We start from the raw sequence: 20,851 nt of genomic DNA, 5'->3' as shown, positions 1-20,851 counted from the left end.
CTGGGTTGGGTTTTGCTCCCCCCTATTTAGATGTAAGGGGAGGGAATTGCATGTGCTGGGCACCTCTCTGTCCCCCTTGCTGCAATGGAGGCTGGGATACTCCCCATATATATAAACTGCCCCATAGCAGTTCCTACACTCCACAAAATCTCCTGAAAGCAGGAGAGAAGGGCAGGCTGACAAAAAAGCCTATCTCCCTGCAGGCACCACAGCACTGGGCAGGAGGGAGCCTTTCCTAAAGCAGCGGTAGGCATGGAAGGGCTGTTAACAGCACCTGGCTCCAGCAGCATGGCCAGGATGCTGGGTCAAAGCAACAGCAGTGTGTGGCACAAGGAGAACGAATCCATAAAGCCAACAGGCTGGCCTCAAGAGGACAGTGGGATCACTTTATCAGATCTTTAGTTTTAAAATACAAGCACACACACATAAAAACAAAATCCCTGCAAAGCTGGGCCTGACACAGCTCCACAGAGGCCCAGTACTAGTGCACAAAAGATGCATCCCAAAATGGAAATGCTCCCTGCCCCAGCGCTGATGCCGGCATTAATACAATTCAAAGCATTCCTGATTAACCAGAAGTAGTAAATAGACGTGTGCTGGTCCTATTCAGCAAAAAAATAAAACCAAACAAAACTTGTGCATTCAAACGCCTGCCTGTGCTCCCCTTCGAGGAATGCGGAGCCTTTGCCGTTCACAGAAGAGAAGGTATTTGGCAATTCTAATTACCTAGCCACCCCGGTGCTGCTCCAACTTCATTTTAAAACACTATTTATGCGGACTATTTATATGTTCTTTGCCACAGCAAAATGGGAGCTTGTGCTTGTGACACAAGGCACTGTTCGCAGTGGCTCTGCAAACTTCCAAAAGGTAGCACTTTATCCCACGGGGACCACACACGGAGCCCGGAGACTATACTAGATGGCATGTGACACAGGCAGCTATTCAGAGCTTGGTACTGGGCTGTGAAACCAGGGGGGAAATTCAAATATGCATAATTCAAACACATTTGGAGAGACAGCGAGGAAAGAAAAAGTTCTATCGACTCGCGAGAAGCACGTGTTGCCAATCCTGAAGAACGGTCTCCAACCATTGCTTCCAACCAATCTGTTATTTCAATCTGTGTAATTATTTCCAGGGTCTCTGGCTTTTATTATCATGTATCTGGCTGAGTTACAGTTTTGTAGATGATGTCTGATAAGTGGGGTGTTTTTTAAGCTTCATACAAAGAGACGGAGGGTGTGTGCAGCAGGATGTGTATGGGGTATGTCCACACACAGGACAGCCTCAGCTCGAAACTGTAGGGACAAAGTCTCCTTTCAGCTATAACTACAGAACCAGAAAAACTCCATTTGGCCCTATACATTTTAATAAACACCAATACAGAAAGCCTTGAAATACTTCAAAGAAAAAAAGGGATTTTAGAAGGCAAATGTGCTTTTCACTCTCCATTCTCTACTTTTCATATTTACCCAAGTTGAGGGGAAACCAGACCCACTGGCTTTGTTCTGGCTGTAATCTGGAAATTCCCTTTCATGACAGCATTTTAGCAAGTCAAGTCTTACTAAGTGAGTTTTTGCTCAATAAAGGTTTTCCTCAGCATGGATAATAGCAATGTTCACAAACGTTAGTGGCTGGAAAAAGGCTATCTTGGCTCTCAGGTGCTGGCAGTTCAGCATTATTTAGTATGTGCACGCTACAGTGTGTTTACATGAAAACGAAGGAATGTGTTTTAGTTGGGAGCCTTTTATTTTAGTAAGTGCTGAAAATACCTCTATTGAAGCTGCAAAAAAAGGTTATTTTTACAATTTCAGGTCAAACGCCATCTGACAGCTCTTTCATTATGCTGCATTTCTCCCAGTTGTCTCAGCTGTTACAACTACTTTGCTTGTCTATGCCACTACAGTAGTTGTGTTATCTCTGGCAAATAGAAGAGTCTGGAACATAGACTTTAGGACATTTTTGCTGTACCCCCTCCAAAAAGCAGAGTATTCCACTGTGTGGGCTTAAAGAAGGACTGCCCTGAGGGTGAGAAGAATGAGTGTGTACCAACCTTCAGCACCGTGACATAGGGTGTCCCATCAGGGCCGTATTTGCTGCCATTGACTTCCACATGCTTCAGCCATTGGATGTGAGGCTGGGCATCGCTGTAAACCTTGCAGTGAAACTCCACATTGCTCCCTACCACCACGGTCTGGTTGGCAGGGAGCCCTGCTTGCAGGATTGGTCGGTGGGGTGACCTCTCTGAAAAACAGAAAATACAGGGAAATCCTAATTAATTCACTTGTCCTTTTTCCAGCATGGATTCTTCTCTGAACCCTTCATCTCCTGCCCTTTCAGCAGAGAGGGTGAAGACTGGGACTGACCCCCGAGGGTGTTCTGGCCACCACTTTACCCAGTGCTTCTCAAGCCAAACAGGGAAGAACCATCCAGGAATGGAGGCGGCATCTCAGTCCTGCCATTCCTTCTGCAGCTCCTTTGTAGACCAGCTAAGTAACTTATTGATCACATATCTGAGGCTGAATTGTTGGCCCAAAGGAAGCTTGTTGTTGGTTTTAGAAGACACATGATCCAGTGTTTTGGGAAAGAAACCAAGCTCCTCTTTCCCATATCCAGTCACATACCACAGATCAGCTGTTGAAGGAAAACAGTGACATCTCACCTAATACATCAAGCTGGTATGTATGCCTAATGTTGCCATATTTGTTCTCCACAACACACGTGTAATTTCCTCGATCTGATGGCACAACACTCTCCATCACCAAGCTCCACTGCTGGTGTCGCAACTAGAAGAAGAAATTAAACCATCAAGCTTGCAGTCAAGTACCATCACCACCAGACTATTCAAATCAGTGACCAATCAGTGAGCTTCTACATACTTGGCCAGCATGAATGGACCCCAGAATAGGCCTGAACATCATAAGGACCCATCTCAAGGGTCATTAAAGGCTTAATGTGAAAAGGAATTAAGACCAAGGCAGGAACAGGGCAACACAGCAAAACATACTGAGATTGCAAGGTGACTTGTTGATGCTTCCACAATAACAATAATGAAACCAGCTGAACGTGGCACTTCTCATTAGAATACAGAAAGCATCAGCTAACTCTGATCTGCTGGTCCCCTCTGTCAGACCACTCTGGTCCAGAGACTTTGTCAGCTTAAAATATTGTACTGTCATCAGCAGGTCTTTACCAACCGCTACATATAATCCATAAGATGACTACAAAGAAAAATCATATCCACTACTGCATCTATAACATATTTTAAAGATGCGTGCTATGGAAGCAACAGGTCATGGCATCTATCTGAGCAGAAATGAATGCCTACAACTGAGTTAGTCCCCTAAAATCCCTGTAAAGAACAGGAGGAAACATGCCCAGCCTCAAGTCTGGTCCCTAGGATGCTTGGTCAGCCCTTCTATTTTGGCACCAAGTTTTATACTGCTTGGTTTTCTGGATGTGGCTCAGGTCCAGAGTTGTTAGCTGCTCAGTAGTAGAAAGGAAAGCACAACCCAGGTCTCCACTCTGACCGGCTGCCCTGTGATCCCAGCTAGAACATTTGTTTCTAATGAGTATAAAGGATATAACAGATATGGAAAGCGAATCTTGAATTAATACAGAAAGCAACCAACAGTAACAAAGATGATTTTAGGATGCATAGCATACGAAAGTTCTCAAAACCTCTGGATATTAATTGAAGGCCTTTGGCTGCCCAGAGCAGAACACCTAGCTTCACTAAACATTTTGAAGGTGACTCCAAGGACACAGAAGCAGGAGATTACAATAATGCTGTGCTACAGAATGTCAAGGGCTGATGGAAAAAACAAGGGTGTAATTGCTCCTGGAGTTTTCTTGCTGCAGCAGGTGAACTCTAATATGAAGTCATTTAACCTCTTAAGCTACACATAAATTGCATCCACATGCTTTCCTTTAAAGGGCCAAGTCACAATTAAAGCCAGAATTTTACAAAAAGAATGTTTAAAAGCCATAGAGCTAGTGTGAGGCGTCGCTGCCCGTGGCAAGGGGGTTAGAACTGGATGATCTTAAGGTCCTTTCCAACCCAAACCATTCTGTGATTCTATGACTAGACAGCTTAGTTGCAAGATAGGCAAGCAGAAGTCATTTTAACAAAGCTTTATAAATCTCTGCTTCCCTGAAAAGAGCACTGCTGAGCACCCCACTTTTCAGAGACTGCTGAATACAGCATTTAATTTCAGGTTATAGGAAATAGGAGGCTGTGGCAAAGTCTGTACAGAAATGTTGGTTATTGCAGATGTCTGGTCAGGTCTGTTTGCACTCTTTGCCCACCCAGGACAGCACAGATGAAGTTCAATGCTGAACCAACATTCCACTTTTTGTAATGCAATGTCCCCCTGTAACAGCATGGCAATTACAGGGAAAAAGGAGCTCTGAGAACAGAGAACCTAGACCCTGAGTTCACAGCTGAACATACCAGACTGTCAAGGAAGTTTCAATGCAAATTTGTGGCTGCTCTGTGGCTTATTTCCATACTGGCTTGTCTCATAGTTGTGCCTAAAAGACTTTTTCTAACCCACTTTTAAGCATTGCAAAGCACTTGCGTTTGGAACCACTAGGAGCTACTCCAAAGAACTAGGGCTCCAGGTACATGGATGACTCCCTAGTCTGACCTGCATTATAAAATCAGGTCCAAATTAGGAGTTTTACTTAGGGATGCACTTCCAAAGATGCTTTCATAACACTTTCAAAGCCCTTCTCATTGCCAGGCTTGTGATGGGGACATTGGACTCTGAACGGAGAGGAGAACCTGGGGGACACAGACCTATGGGGAAGAACCTGTTTGGAAACTCTTATAGGAGCAAGAAGATTATTTTATTTGTTGGTTTGTTCTGGGTTTTTTTAAGTTTGAGACTGGCATCTACAGTTACAGGATAATAAAAAGGCGCATTCGCAAGTTAGGACAGTCACCACACTTGACAGAACATGAGAAACATGAAGTGACTTTGTGCAGGCATTAACCAATTGGGTGAGATACTGGAAATCCCTCTGGTTTATTTGGTGTTGTCATTCTTGGCTCCTGTGAAACTAACACTTGGAGACACACTTGGAACCTCAGCCTGTGTTTGCCAGACTGGTATGCAAGTCAGTGCAATGGTCTGGGGAAGGGATAATCCTCTATCTCCCCTCCCCCTCAATCTTCCCTTCTAGGGTCATTTAACACACACAGGCTTACGATATTAGAGATTCCAACAAGGATTTAACCATTAATACTCTTTGGGAAATTTCATATGATAAGTCATATGAATTTCTTGTCTTTATCAGTTAAGGATGAACTGTAACAGAACTGGGTTAGCCTGCACTTTATGTTTTCAACACTCGCCCTTCTCTCTTGCAGGCTTTACACCAAGCAGTCACACGGATCTAAATCCAGTTTGCAAGAGGTAGAAGTGGAAGAGTGGTCAGCTTTCATCTGGTGACCACAGACCTTTCACAATCAACACTGAAACTCTTCCACACACTGAAAACAAATGAGAACAATCTCAGCTCAAGGATTTCTGGGTTAAGACCAGATCTTGAGATGAAGTAAGCCAACCAAACTCTGCCAAATCTGGATCTTGCCCATTCTTTTCAAGCTGCCTAATCCTGTTATGAAGATAAGGTGTAACAGGGAATTTAAACCTTAAATGCGTGAGATACTGAGCAGGTTTTCAATTTCTTCTTCTGGTTCAAATCTCACCTGATATCTATCAGTATATTTATACTGGATGAAGCTTACATTAGACTACTTACCTCTAACCCTGGCTCAAGAGTGAAAACAAGCAAATAAGGGAAGGAAATTTACAGAGAGAGAAAGATGTCTTTATATTAAGAAAAGGACAAAGAACTACACCTAGACAGATAGAGAGCTTAAACCAATCTTGCTGTAATTGGCCTGACATTGCCTTCAATAGCTCTTTTAAGCATTGGCTTGTTGCTGAAGGTGCCCCTAGAGAAACAAAGCACAGCAATGCCGAAGACTCACTACCGTGTTGCAGAGGATGAAATGTGTCAATTTAAACTCAACGATAGATTAAAACCACCGGGAAGTGGGATGGGGAATTGCTTTCAGCTTTAGATTTGATTCTGCAAGCATAATTTAGTGCAGCTGATGTCACATAGTTTTGTAAAAAGCCATTTGATCGGTGCACGCAAGCCTGAAAACACTTCATGATGATCCTCACCGCCTGCAATTAGTAAAAGATGCCTGTGCTTTGTGAATGCTATCTGCTGAAAGGCTGTTTACCCACAGGAGTTGCTTCCCCGCTCCTTTTCCCTTCTTAACTTTCCAGAAGATCCAAACCTGAGCATGTCCTCAGCCTCATCCAGGCTGGAGCAGGGAAAGGACTGCGGAGGGAGCTTCAAAGGCTTCACTGAAGCAATCACAAAAGGCTCTTTCAGGAATGGGTCTGAGCTAACAGGAAAGAAACAGCCCAAAACTGTGGGGAAGGAAGACTTTTTGAATCCTGTCCTGGTTTCTGGAGCCCGGCACACTTGGTATGCCTAGCTGCCTTTCAAAATGCTACAGATGCGGTAGGCATCAGCACACGGATATTCAGAGTACTGATGAAGGTGCCTTGCTAAAAATCACCTTCTTTCCTTACTAGTAGCCCAGGGATATGCCAGGGCTGGCCGAGTGCAGGCAAAAATCACTGCTCAGGAGTCCTTCTTTCGGTACCGATTTTTGTTATAATCAGCTGCTGCCAGTTTTATTCTTCCCAAATAAAGCCATAAAGGAGCCTGACTGTGACCTCAAGGGACAAAGTAATAACAACAATAACAAAATCAAAGAACTGATTTTCCTGTTAAAATCCTGCCACAATTCGTCATATCCAGTAGCACAGAAACTTCTGGCTAATCAAATAATTTGAGTGCTGTGGTTTTTTGTATCCCTTAGCTCTATCTATAAACATGAGCCAGAGCATTTTCCAGAACATCTCCTGGTAGAAAGCAAGGAGGGAGAAAAAAAGCAGCCAAGGAGCAGATGCTATTACTCTGGCTACAAGGGATTCCAACACTTGACCAAGGGTCAGTGATTTCAACCACAAGAATGTTAATGACCACCAGCACGATGGCCCAGCTCTTTGGTGAGGTCCTCCTACACCTTCAAAGGATGCCGTGTTAGTTTTCGCTGAAAGCCTGGAAAGCCGGGAGTAGCTATGTCTCAACACACTGGGCTGATCTCCAGAAGTTAGGAAAGAAGTTTGTGCTCCTGTTTTCTCATCATTGCTCACAACGCAACCATAAACCCAGCCTCTTTTTTACCTATTCACTGAACAGTCACTGTAGACAAACCCAGAGGGAATTAGCCTTCAATCCCAAGGGACAGCAGCCCTTTTTAACCCTTTGTGTTGAGCAATTGCTAAGGCTGCAAGAAGCACCCCCACTCCATCCCCACACGTGTTCTCATACGTACCAACATTAATTCCTGTGAAATACAATTTTCTACTGGTAGGAAACTGCTGATGAAAGAGATCCAGGCCAAGGCCTTACCTTGATGCCCCCAATCCTATGCTCTCCTTTGAACTCCTTGCCATTTTTCAGCCAGTAGATGGAAGGGGTTGGGTTTCCACCCGCCGGACATCGGAAGCGAACGGTGTTGGCGGCGGGAACTGCCAGCAGCTTCTTCTCCATCTTATCTGGCCGGGTCCAGAAGGGGACACCTGAGGAAGGAAACGCCAAGTTGAACAGGCCCGTTTCTGCCACAGAGGATATCAGCTGGTGAGCAGATGCGTTTGAGGCGGCTTTGGCATGCGCGGAGTGACAGTTAAATTGCTACCTGCTGCAGTTAAGATAAATGACACAGAAATGTTTTCCAGCTAAATGACTCTCATAGACATAGACAGGGTGTTTGCATTTTAGGTTTGTGATGAAAGGTTCATGACCAGGTTTTTGTCTCACTAATGCCAGTGTAAATCTAGAGTAGCTGCTTTTAAATCAACAGGTAGAATTATCCCAGATCAGGATGACAGTTTAGCCTCAGTGTTTAAAAAGATACAGGTGTACCTTCGGGGACAATGGTAGCTAAGAAACGAACAGCAGAAAGATGTTGGAACTGCACAAACACGTTGATGGGCCAGCAAGGGAGCAGGGAAAAAGCGTTAGCTGAGTGCACTGGAAAACTCTGCTTCTCAGCGAGCACAAACGTAGCCTCCTTAAGGGAAGGAAAGAAGAAAACCAGCCAGTGCCAAACTGGTTTATCATGTTTATGCTCTATAAGTACAAGTGATTTTAGTTTTAAAGATTCATGTTACCCTTGAACAGGGATAAGCTCTTCTAAAACACCAGTGTTAGCATGAGATACTTTTTATAATCTGCCTCAAGAACAGTGATGTTTCTTGGCTATGTTACAAACATTACATATTCACTCCAAATTAAGGCAGCAGCAAACTCATTATACTGGGAAGAAAGAAAGAGAAAGTTTTTTTAACAGCCTCCCAAGCTTTCATTTCTGCTTAAGGAAACACTGCAGAGCTGCATGTGGGATGCTTCCCCTCTCACACAGAAGGCCACATCCAGCCCCCCCCCAGCTCTGTGCTCCACACCAAGGCCAAAGGGAGATGGAGGCAAACAGCATTTGGGCTGCAAAACAGCAAAGAGGAAGCTTTGGTCAGGTCGTAACTGACTCTCTCTTCCAGATGGGAAAGAAGCACACACAGACACAAGAGTACCCAAACCCACCAGTCAGAGACACCTGTGTGCTTCTGGCCAAGACAAACTGAAGGTGCTGGTCCTTCAGTAGCTGCTATGGAAAACATGATGGCCACCAAAGCTGTTGGGAAAGCATCAGTGCTGGCTTCTCCTGCAGCAGTGACGATGCTCAGGAGGTGCTCACCACCCAGCATCACAGCCCCACCTCAGTGCTACTCTGAAGCCTCTGCAACCCCCTCCCCCTTGATGACAGGGGTGTACAAAGTTTTCCTTCTTGCTGCATCCCTCTGAGATGCACCTGAGCTGTTCTCTTTCTCCAGCACTCCCCGATTAACTTAGCCGCAATGTGCTTGGCTCCACAAGACCCATCCCTTTGCCATTCCAGGTAAGTCAGCGATGACCCACCTTGGTCTAAGTAACCCATGTCCCCCACTCAGGTTCCTGTTGCATCTTAGCTCCAAGGATTTTGCAGGCAAGGCCACATAGCTCAGCCAAAGCAATCCATGCACCCATTGATTTTTAGCTCCTCCACATGACCCTGTCTTCCCATGGCCTCTTGTAAAGCCCACCTAGCCATGAGGAATGTCAAGAGCTACATTCAGGAGGCTCTCCATTTGCTGGAGATGGCCCTGCTGGGAACACTGTTCTCATGTCTCATCTCTTTCATACCTCTTCTTGCCAGGGTGGCACTGAAACAGTACGGCTGGCACAAACCAATCAGAAAGAGGAATCCCTGCAGTTCCCATGTTCCTGCAAATCCCTCTATAAACTTTGGTATGAACACACAGCACATCCAGGAGGGCCTTCAAATGCTACACAGTAATGTGGGCTAAATAAAGCTGGACATCATGTTGCCATCTACCTTCCAACATCTGAGCTTAAAATATTGGTAGAACTGCACAAGAATGGGAACATTCCAAAAAATGCTAGAAGAGTGGGTGAAAGCCATAAACAGTAGGTCTTGATGGTAAGGGAAGATGCTGCTACCACACACGTTGGGAAAAGGAGCAAGAAACCAAGAAAAGAAACCAAGCAAAGGTTGGGTGAAAGCCCAGGCAGCAGCAGGGGGGTGAATCTGGAGGAGGTGAGGTGGTGTTGGGAAGCCTGAAGAGGAGGGAGCTGCAGAAACCATGTTGGGAGACATCTGGTCCTAGGTTTCTGAAGCATGGGCTATTTTCTATCCCAACGCTTCCTTTTGGCAACGCACCCTGATTTCCCAGAGACTTTACAGGAGGTTAACGGGGCTGAACAGGATAGAGTTCAGGGAAAGGCCAGGCACGGATGGAAAAGCCCCTCTTCTCTGCTGCTAAGGGCAGCCAAATAACCTGCTGTTTGTTGTTTGATTAACATATCTGCCTACAATAAATCCCATTTTATGGTGTCAGTGACACTCACCCGGGCACGGGGATGTAACTAGATCACACAGCCGCCCCACCAGGACTGTGCTCCTCTGTGCTGTCCTTTTGGGGAGTCTTTCCCTTTCCACACTGGCTGCGTGTGCTGCAGGGTGAAGTTTCACTATGTTTTCTCACTCAAAAGATGAGCTTGAATCTCACAGGAGTCCCATCAACCCACTGGCTGCAAATGTTGTCACTGAAGCCAAGAGGGATTTTGCCATCAGGCATCAGAGAGCAGCAGGAAAGTTTCCAGCTGGGGATATTCTCCATATGGAGCAAAGGCAGGATCCACTCCTCCCTCCTGCAATTAGACACTGCTTCTTCCCCAAGTGCCTTCCCTTCGTTTGGGTGCTCTTCCATGCAACTCAGGGCTTGCCAGAGCTGGGCACCCCTGGATTGATGTGCCAAGCTTCAAACAATCAGAGCATCATTCTCAAGTCAAACTGGAACTGGAAGAAAGTGTCTGTGCATTGAAAACAGTGCCTTTGTTCTCACTTGCAGGAGCAGCGAACAAAACATCACTGCTTTCGGTTTGCTGTGCCCCCAGAGTCCTTTCATTACCACTTTTTAAGGGGGTGAAAATGTTGCTAACTCTTCTTTTCAAGCAACGCTTGCAAAGCTCCAGAGAGTTTCAGCAGCGAGAAAGGAGGAAGGATGAAAGACAGGAAAGATTTCTAGACCCGCTCTCTCTAAATTAATTACAAGCAGTGATTTTGCATGTGCAGGTGTGAAAAGAAAAGGGACCTGAAAAACATTATCACTGGCTCTTTCCCATCATCAAACACTAAACCCGACACAGTCCATTTTGTTCGGTAAAGACACCGGCCACCCATCCGACTGGAATGACCAATTAAAAAAAAATGAGAGGGATACTTGGAATAATTAATACAGCCGAGCACTCATTTAGCAATTAGGAGCTGCCACAAAATTCTGTGGCAGACAGAATCAACCCTAATTGTGTAATTTCCCCAGCTGACACCTCCGAGTACACAGCCAGATTTAATTGGAGATTATAGGAGCTCTTTGAACATGCTGGGGCTACGCAGCGGGGGCTCCAAACAAACAGATACAGGCGGGTAGGGAGCACTGGGGCAGAAGAGCAGTGTGTGAAAAGGGTGTTTTGTTTTTGTTTCAGGGCCAGGAAATACAGCTGTAGAGAACAGAGGTATTGGAAAGCCTCTTTCTGCAAAGGCAGAGCGCGGTTTGTGACAAGGCTGCAACAAACAGTCCAATGATTTGAAGCTGCTCAAGTTCCTCTTTCTTCTTTTCTGCTGCCCACCCCTAAGGGATGCCCTGTTTCTATGCTGCCCTTCAGAGAGGATGCTTGAAGGAGGGTGAGCAGAGCAGGGCACTCCACATGGAGGGCCTATGTGCTCTCCAAGAGGTTTTGCACCAAATATTGATTTCTTTTAAGACAGATTTCCTCTCATTCTCTTGCTCTGCTATTTCAGCTCAAGTTAATCAACACTTTTGGGTCAAGCCCCCCAGATTAATGAGATTAGCTTTAAACTCATGGTGCTATTGGAATCAGCTCTCCAAGCTCTTCTCTATAGATACAAGGATAAGAAACTCTCTTGAACAACACAATTAAAGCAGAAAATTAACTTCTCACCACAAGGGGCCAGGAAACAAAGTTTTTATTCAGTGACATGCAATATGGCAAAAGGCAATGAGCCAGCCCTGGATAGATTAGCCCCCCACTAAATATGAACAACTATTGATTACATTTTTCTTTTGCATGAAAGTATGTTCATTGCCTTCACTCCTCTAACTACTGACCATGGCTATGTCTGACGGCCAAGCAGAGGCCCATACACCCCATTATTAGGGTATCTTTTAGCCACAAGAGATGGAGGACATAGATCTTTGGGCTGTTCACAGGACATGGCACTGGCTATACCCATGTGCCCAGGATGGTCCTGCAGCCCCTGTGGACTGTCCCACAGTGGTGGTGTCAGGGTTAATAACACAGCTCCCCAGACTCAAGAGAAGTTGTTTAAGTGGAGGGTCTGACGTCAAACAAAGCAACATAAAGCACATCCATGTCATGACATGCCCTGAGGCTTCACCATGCTGGCATATTAAGCTGATGAACGGTTTTTAAAGTAGAAGAGAATCCAACTTTTTATAAGAAGACCTTTAAGCAAAGACAAGCCGTTACCTTCAGGTCTAAAAAAAGAGAGAGCCTCAAAGTCAAGAAGACCCAGAATACAGGCTATAAATACATGTGGTGAAACGTGTGTTTTCCTTTTCAGTGGAGAAAACCGTGTCTCTCTGTACCGTAAACCAGCTGATGGCTTTTGATATCTGTTGCTAAGAGATAGAGTTTGCTACAAACCACATAATAAAAAGTACAGAACAATTAATTGTGCTCATCAGAACCTGTTCTGCAGCAGGAACAAATCCTGCAGGACCAAACCTGACCCTCCTTATGCCTCTACCAGGCTTCAGCAGGCATCAGGAGCACTGAACGCTTCTGCAAAGGTGCCCGTTACCTTGCAGAATCCAGCCCTTAATTAGAAGCCATCAGAAAACCACTAACTGCTGCCGATGGGTCGCCTGGCACCGTAACTCACCACTGCTGTCCACATACTGCACAACACAGCTATATGCTATGAATTTATTACAGTAGGAGACCTGTTTTAAAGAGTCCTGCATGTCCAATGCTATGGGCAGCAGAAACTTTCCAGTCATGTTGAACTTCTGCCAATGTACATAGCTGATTGGGAGTTCAAATGCAAGACATTTATTTATTGAAAACACATACACACAGGCAGCTCACTTTGCAGAAATATAAAGAGCATAATAAAACACCACACTAACGCCTCTGAAGCATGTAATGATCCTGATTAATGCCATTGCGCTTAAAGAAACAAGCACTGGGACTGAAAGAGATTCAGAGTAAAAGCACTGAGAGGCTCCATCCTGGGGCTCCCTTTCCTATGTGAGTGAAAGAAAAAGGCAGTAAAGTCAAAGTGGTTGCTCCTGCCTACAGCATAAGTAAATCTGGCTCTTGGATAGAGTAAGTTTTATGCTCTGACTCCAGCCAAGATGCTGGTAAGGACCAGAATCAAACCAGCTAAAAATGAAGCAGGTGAAGGTTTGCAATGGTGTCAAACTGGTGTAAAGTCAGTGAAGATAAAAAAAGATAAGGAGGTTTGTCTGGGTTTATATTCAAGGAGAATTTATAAACACCAGCTCATCGAGTCAGATTAGCAGAATCAGGTCTCAGAACAAATCACACTGCTGCTGCTGTTGGATGTCACAGCAGCAGTACCACTCTGGCCGCTATTTCTAACTTTTTAGATAAGCATCATCATGGTACCATCCTACGGTCACTGATTTCAACACAGAGAAAGAGCATATCTGACCAGGTGAACATCTGGATGAGCTGCTCCACTTCGGAGCCACATTGCTTTGAAAGAAAAGGCCTCTGTATGCCAGAAAACCAAATTACCTGTATCTTCTGACTCGTCATCGTCATCTTCATCATCACCCGATGAAGGGGAATCTAGGAGGAGAAAGAGATAGAAGTGAAGCAGAAAGCGGATGGCATGCAGGGACACCATGCTTGACAAGGCTGCTGGTGCCATGGTGGGCTCCAGCGAGGGAGGACATTCCACTGATGGGTCAGCCTTCCTTGCAGCTCCACCAGCCCGTCCCTCCCATGCTGCTGGGAGGGTCAACTAGCCAGGAGCTTACTGAACTGGGAGAGAGGTGTCATGAGTTTGCCAGTGTTCTGCCACCAGAGACCAGGGTCCAATGCCAAACACTTCTCCCTGTGTCAAGTGCTCTTCTCATAAATACAAAAGCAATTCCAAGAGGGAAGTTTCTTTCTGCAGAACAAGCTCTCCCCCACTTTTGTTTCCCCTCGAGCATTCACTCTGAAGACATTTTATTCCACCAAGTCTCAAAATGACAGGTCAGCATTTCTAATTCACTTTCCCTGCATTTTACTTTTACCTCAATACACCCCTGCCACGTCTCCCTTTATTAACTCCTTGCTCAACCATTCAGACTAAAGCTTTTAAAACCTCCCCTTGCAGCCAAACCTCTCTCTCGATCGACGTTTTGATGGCTACCCCATGAGCAGTTCCCTCCAGTTATATTCCTCCTACAGAGGCACCTCAAGGTAGTAACTGATTACAGGTTAACATCTGCATCTCTCCAAAACATACTGATCTGTTTCTCTTAATGTGGTCTAACATCTCACCTTCTCCAAGCTGTCCACAATGAAGTCTCAGTCCCTCTTCCCACCCAAACAAATGACTACTATAAATGTAAATCCCATTATCAAATAGCAGCTTAGTGTTTGACTTAGTTTACACGATTTAGTACAACTCAGTGTCTGGAAGATTTAGCACCACTGACTTCATATAATCTCCAGGAATGTCTTTTTTAAATAAAGGCAAAATGCTAGCAATCCAGCAGCCTTTATATGCTGAGACAGTGGTGGAAGAACTTGGCCTTAAACACCAGAAACCAGGAAACTCTGAGTCTTCAACATGTGGCCAGAAACGTAAAGCACTACTTCAGACCATGCCAGGCAGAACCTCCTTCAAGTTGCACTTGAGTTTTCTGCTGTTCTCTGACCAGCTCAGTTGAGGTAAAAATAAGGGGAGAGGAAGGTGGAAAGGGGGAAGACAGAGAGAAAAACCAAAAGGGAAAGGTAACAACAAATACTATTTCTCTGCAGAATCTGAAAGGACTGTCCAGATGTATTCATCATCTACAGGAGGAAGTAACACAGGAACCATCTCTATAGGCTGTAGCGGCGCACTGGGCTTTGTACCTTCTCCTTGGCAAAGTCCCAAGGAAGACTTGCAGCATGTATCTAACTGCAAACCCCCAGCTGAGGTCCTGCTGGCAGCAGAACCAGGGAAATGCCACGGGGCTTGCTGAAAGTGAAGAGGATGTTTAGGAGCTTTGGCTGAACCAGCAGTTTACTCAAGTCCTGGGGAAGGCAGAAACCCAGCCAAATCCCCACCAGCATCGACAGAGAAACCAGCACATTCTCAGCCCTGCACTCTCAGCTTTGGTTATCCATGTATTAACATGTGATTATCATTTACTTCTGATTTCAATGAACCAATCGTGACCAGAAGAGCTGAATCAATTTTTAAACCAATTCAAATACGTTTCCACAAGGCTGAGGGAAGAGACTTTGACTCTGTTCACGTTTCAGGTGAGAGGTGCAGGTTAGGATTTAAGACCAAATATCCCATGGTTAGAGCTACTGTCCTGTTCAGGTTACTAAAACATAACCTTTTTCAGAAGGTGACTGAAAATTTGTAAGCTATTCATCAATCATTTACTAAAATAGTAAACCTATTGTCAGACATTGACAACTATTTGCATAAACAAGTGCTGCTAAATGCTATTCTCAAAAGACCTTTAATTATGAGTGGAAAAAGGCTTCATTTTTTCAGTCAGCTGTTTTGAATAGCTCAATCTTGGATATTTTGAAAGCTTTTTCTGCTGGGACCAGCCTGCAGGTCATGCTCATCACAGGCGTGCTGCTCAGCCACTAAATCCAAAGGCTGTTCCGTACATGAAATGGTTGCAGAAATGGAGCTTCTGCCAACAGGGCTGGAGATCAGTTTGTGCATGCAGCCTCTATTTCTGATCCTCTTCAAGTGCTCAGGTTTTAAGAGGACAGTACATTTCTTTCTGTAAGCTAGCAAAACACGCAAGCCCATGTCTGTCAAGGGAGGCATTTTAAAGATAGCAAGCCTTGCTATTAATCGACCCTAAAATGTGAGCTTCAATCTGTTGTTGCTCTACCTTCAGCATCAAGCATATCACTGTACACACTGAGAGTCACTGTGGAAGAGCCAATTTGTTTTAGACTCAAAACTCAGAGCTCCACATAGGAATATCCTGATATGCTCCTAGAATCATAGAATAGTTAGGGTTAGAAAGGCCCTTAAGATCATCCAGTTCCAACCCCCCTGCCATGGGCAGGGACACCTCACACTAAACCATGCCACCCAAGGCTCTGTCCAACCTGGCCTTGAACACTGCCAGGGATGAAGCATTCACAACTTCCTTGAGCAACCCATTCCAGTGCCTCACCACCCTCAAAGTAAAGAATTTCTTCCTTAGATCCAATTTAAACTTCCCCTGTTTAAGTTTGAACCCGTTACCCCTTGTCCTGTCACTACAGTCCCTGATGAAGAGTCCATCCCCAGCATCCTTGTAGGCCTCCTTCAGATACTGGAAGGCTGCTCTGAGGTCTCCACGCAGCCTTCTCTTCTCCAGGCTGAACAGCCCCAACTTTCTCAGCCTGTCTTCATACAGGAGGTGCTCCAGTCCCCTGATCATCCTCGTGGCCCTCCTCTGGACTTGTTCCAACAGTTCCATGTCCTTTTTATGTTGAGGACACCAGAACTGCACACAATGCTCCAAGTGAGGTCTCACAAGAGCAGAGTAGAGGGGCAGGATCACCTGGAAGAATCTGGAAGCATGTCTCAAAATGGGACTTAGGTACGTACCAGCTAATTCTGAATACACCCAGGTAGTTTTGCTCACTTAAGAATACACATCAGAGCAACTCCAGATTGTTAGTACAGATTTAAACCAGCTTAATGCAGAGAACAACTCCAGCCCCAAACATCAGATACTCACATAAACACACGATCAGATACCTGAGCTAGCCGCTGGCGTTACCTTTAAGAATTGGGAACACAAACCACAAACCTCTGATAACAATCTCATCTCCTCGCTGCAATCAATACTAATTATGAAGAAATATCTGCACATACGAGAGGCGCCACTATTGCCACATAAAGCAGGGCTTCAAAGTTTAAAACAAGTGCTGCTGACAGCTAAAACGGAGACTCCCACATTACCAGCACTTTGGTGGTAATGACAGTGGGCTAATAGAATCAAAGACTCATAATGCTGTCAGAAAGCAGGTTCAGGTTACTCGCTTGTTCTTAAGCTGTTATTAGCTATTATTAGCAAAGAGGAAAAACACAGGGGCTTAAACTTTTTAAAAGCAGGGGATTATCAGCCCTTCCACTATTAAAAACAATTTCTCACTTTACGAACTTTTGGGGCTGGCAGCTGTTTCGTTTGAGCGTGTAACCAGCTGCCCTCTTCTGCCTCCCTGCTGCCCCTTGAACTCAGAAGCATTTAAATGTCGCTTAAAAAAAGAAGGGAGAGTAACATTTCTAACAACCTGCAGTTCCTTGGATAGTTCCAATAATCGTACCTAGTTAAAGGAAGCCTTTCAAGGGCCAAATACTCCTTTAACCGTTTAATTGATATGACCTTGAAGCATTCACAGCAATCTCCAGTAACATGCAATGAAAAGCAGATGTTGGTGGAGGCTCACTGAAACGAGCTTTTATTCTCATGATGGTTTGATTCTCTCACACAAAATCCTATTTCTGGCACGAGAAAGCCCTTTATGGGGTGGATGTGATTTACAATCACAAACATCTCTGTGTTTGGTTTTCCGACAGAGCCCCTCACTTTTTGAGAGAACTCAACTTTCGAAGGCAAGGACCTACTGTCCTGGGATGCTTGAAGAAGCTCCAACAGTTCAAGGGCAAAGGAAAGTTTTCAAACCCTTAGATCTAAGGGGTTAGTTCTTCTGAAAATTCAGGCTTTTAATCTGCGTGATCAGGAGGCTTTCTATTTTCTCAGTGATGAGAACCCATTTACCAATGCAGCGGCCTGAAATCACGGAGACGATCTTAGGGCTAGCCATTAGCTATCTGGGAACAACAGATTTTTCTGGCACATTCTGTTCAGTGATCCAGGCTTGGACAGCTTGTAGCTGTTCTGCCCTAATCACGGAAAACACAGCCGAGCAAATGACAGCATGTGCTTTGCTAACAGAGCACTCGTTTGCAATATACAAATTCCAACAAGTACCTTTGATGAAGCACATTTTTGGGACATATACAGCTTCCAGATAAACTACTTCAGAAACAAATTAGTAATTTGTGATAACTGGGATGGAGGGAAGAGATTTATCAGATACAGCAGAGAAACAGTTTTCAGGAACCTGCAGCTTTTACATGCAATTTTGCCACCGATTTGTCACATAAAGTGGGAAAAGTCACAACCTCCCTGAGCCGCAGTTCGCTCACTCACAAAAGACTTCAAAGGCACATGTAGCATTGCATCTATTTGAGTGTTAAGGGGGATTTGGGGTTTAATCTGACTCGCACCGTTTCTAAGTCTCTCTCAGTACTAACATCAAGCTTTAACATTTGGTATGGACACGCAAGCATTCTTCCATTGGTTTGTTTTGTCAGCCTAATCACTGCCAGGAGTTACCAGGGAGGTAGAGACCTACCAAGTACGGACAAACACCACAAAGCACCAGCTGTGCTGAACATGTGGAGGCACAAAATTAAGGATAAATAAGTCACTGAGAGAGCTGTATTTCTGCACGTACCTGTGACTCTGACTGTAAAGTTTCCCAGGACCTCGTTGGAATGCCTTGGCTTGCAACTGTACAGCCCCGAGTCATCATATGACACATTGATTATCTTCAACAGTTTTTGTCCAATATGAGTTCTGTTGGTAGGTGCAATCCCGATACCATCTTTAAACCAGAAAACAGACACAGAAGAGCCTTGGGTGTTACAGGAAAGTTCAATGGTATCTCCACTTCCAAACACCAACTCTTCTAGAAAGGCGGTCTCGCTCCTCAAGTATTCTGCAAAGGGAGAAAGAAATGGGAATGAGTAAATAAGAGTAGATGTCAGAAAACAGAAAAGCTGTTAAAAAAGAAATGTATCTTATGTTTGTCTGACTGATGCTTCCATGTGCCCAGAGCTCTTTCAAAGACAGCTGTGCACACCATAATCAAGTAGCTGATCTACAAGGATGGCTTCAACCCTGTAGTAACTAAAACATGGCCATCACCCCACCAGGTGCATCACAACAAACAGAACAGACCTCTATGCAGGGTCATTGCAAAACCCAGTGTTGGATGGAGAGGTGATCTGGTAGATATTAAGTGTGTGCTGCAAACTTCACAGTGCAGTCTCTGGATCTCTTTATTTCTAATTCAGTCTGTCCACAACTGCTGCAAGACTCATGAAGGAGGGGATACAATGAGGAGAAATGGGAATAAACCTATTTCTCAAGTGGCTCTGGGTGGCCCAAAGGCAAGCTCTATGGGATGAAGGAAACAAGGAGGAAGGCTGGACAGAAGATGCAAGCTGGAATGGCTAAAATAAATGAACCCACCACTAGCTCCCTGCTGTACTCTCTGTACAACAAAGAAGTGCAGACCTAAAGACTGAGCATGAAAGGTTAAATCCCCATTTCTTCAGTCTATCTACCAGCTGCAGAAGTTTGCTCCTGATGGTCCAGAGTGATGACAGTGAACCCTGCCACATGGTGAAGAATCTGTTTTACTATAGGATAATGACACAAGGAAAGGTTCAGGCTCAAAAGTCTCCTCATGGAGGAATGTGGAGCATGCTGAAAATCTGGTTCTTGTGTTCAATGGTCCTCAGGCTCATTTTAGTGACATGTAAACTCATTCTTGACATTGAATGGTTTATTTATCCTTTCTACCAGTTTGATAAGGAAGAATTAGCTCTATACAGCTATCCTCAAATCAGCTAGATCAACAGCAAGACTGCTGTTCTCCCCACCTTGTATTTGCTAACCAACATTTTCACTTGGCATTGCCCCATCTCTATCTTCTGGCTTGCCCCAGCTCTGAGGCTCTATGCTCCACTAGGCAGAAGAGTCTTGGTTTTGTACAATATGTATCATGTGGAATCCTATTCCACAATGAAGGCACTTTGATGCTACGATTACATGATTAGCAAGTAAAAAGTAATTCAGAACAGGTAAGTCTGAACCTAATCCTACAATCCAGGTGGCCTGAGTTGATCTCTGATAGTAATGCAATATAGATAGAGATCCTAATTTTGCAGCTTAAGCATATTCATAGACTACAATTTGACTGTGAAACCAATGTAATTACAGCAGCTCTGAATACCTGAGGATGTGGCATTGGCTTCAAGCTGCTCTTCTGCCATTAATTGGAAGAGTTGGAGCGTTTTTAAGAGAAAAATGCATTGCTTTTCTTGTCGAGCAGGTTTTCATTCTTGTGGAAATGTAAAAGTTATAAATATCAAAATGTTTCAGTCAATAGCCTTGCAGGGTAGAAATGAAGAATCCCAGGGGCCCCAAAATGTGGTATTTCATGGGAGGTATCGTCTCACAGGAGGCAAAGCCCACACTCATTGGGGTTTCAAAGAACTTTTGCTCTGATATCCTGGCAGCATTTCCAACTGAAATATTTTAGGTTTTGGCCAGAATGTTGTGGTATTCCTGCAGTCAAAGGTTGAGGGTGTTGGGTTTTTTCCTTGTAATGAACAGATTTTCCCTGAAAGCATACATTTTTAGTAAAAAGAAAAAGAAGATGGAGCCCCAGCATCTCCTTATCAGACCAGCACTTATTGAGACACCGAGTGTTTGCCCATGGCCTCTTCCCAATCAGAATATATCCTTCGGGAAAATACGGTTGAGAAACATCGTGGTTTAACTGCTCCTTTCAGGTTTTTTTCTTCCTTCTTCTAGACTATGAGGATTTCTTTCAATGGTACCAACTTTGGCTACCAATTAAAAAGCCCTGCATACACCTCTGCGCTAGCACGATGGGTACTGATCTTCCTTTGCTTGTTGACTCTGATGGAAGCTCTTGCTACTTTCATCTACTGGAAAACAAACCCCATGCAGCTCCACAACCCCTCCATACAAAATACACAGTTCTGCCCAAGATGTTTGCCAAATGATCAAGACTTGTG

The 20,851-nt window shown here is 44.6% G+C and overlaps 1 protein-coding gene across 1 annotated transcript in view; it reads right to left on the bottom strand.

Annotated features, from left to right (window-relative positions):
• Positions 1 to 20,851, bottom strand: part of FGFR3 (fibroblast growth factor receptor 3) — a 55,035-nt gene that overhangs the window by 14,366 nt on the left and 19,818 nt on the right. Inside the window, exons 2-6 of the mRNA XM_080622785.1 lie at positions 18,475 to 18,738; positions 13,519 to 13,572; positions 7,507 to 7,676; positions 2,660 to 2,783; positions 2,051 to 2,241 (exon numbers count right to left, since the gene is read on the bottom strand). Coding sequence (XP_080478911.1) covers positions 2,051 to 2,241; positions 2,660 to 2,783; positions 7,507 to 7,676; positions 13,519 to 13,572; positions 18,475 to 18,738 — 803 coding nt within the window. The remainder of the gene's footprint in view (positions 1 to 2,050; positions 2,242 to 2,659; positions 2,784 to 7,506; positions 7,677 to 13,518; positions 13,573 to 18,474; positions 18,739 to 20,851) is intronic.

Source organism: Psittacula echo, assembly GCF_963264785.1.
Source record: "Psittacula echo genome assembly, chromosome: 1".
NCBI classification, from domain to species: domain Eukaryota; kingdom Metazoa; phylum Chordata; class Aves; order Psittaciformes; family Psittacidae; genus Psittacula; species Psittacula echo.
The sequence above is the reverse complement of the archived record's forward strand: the minus strand, read 5'-3'. Positions and strand labels throughout refer to the sequence as shown.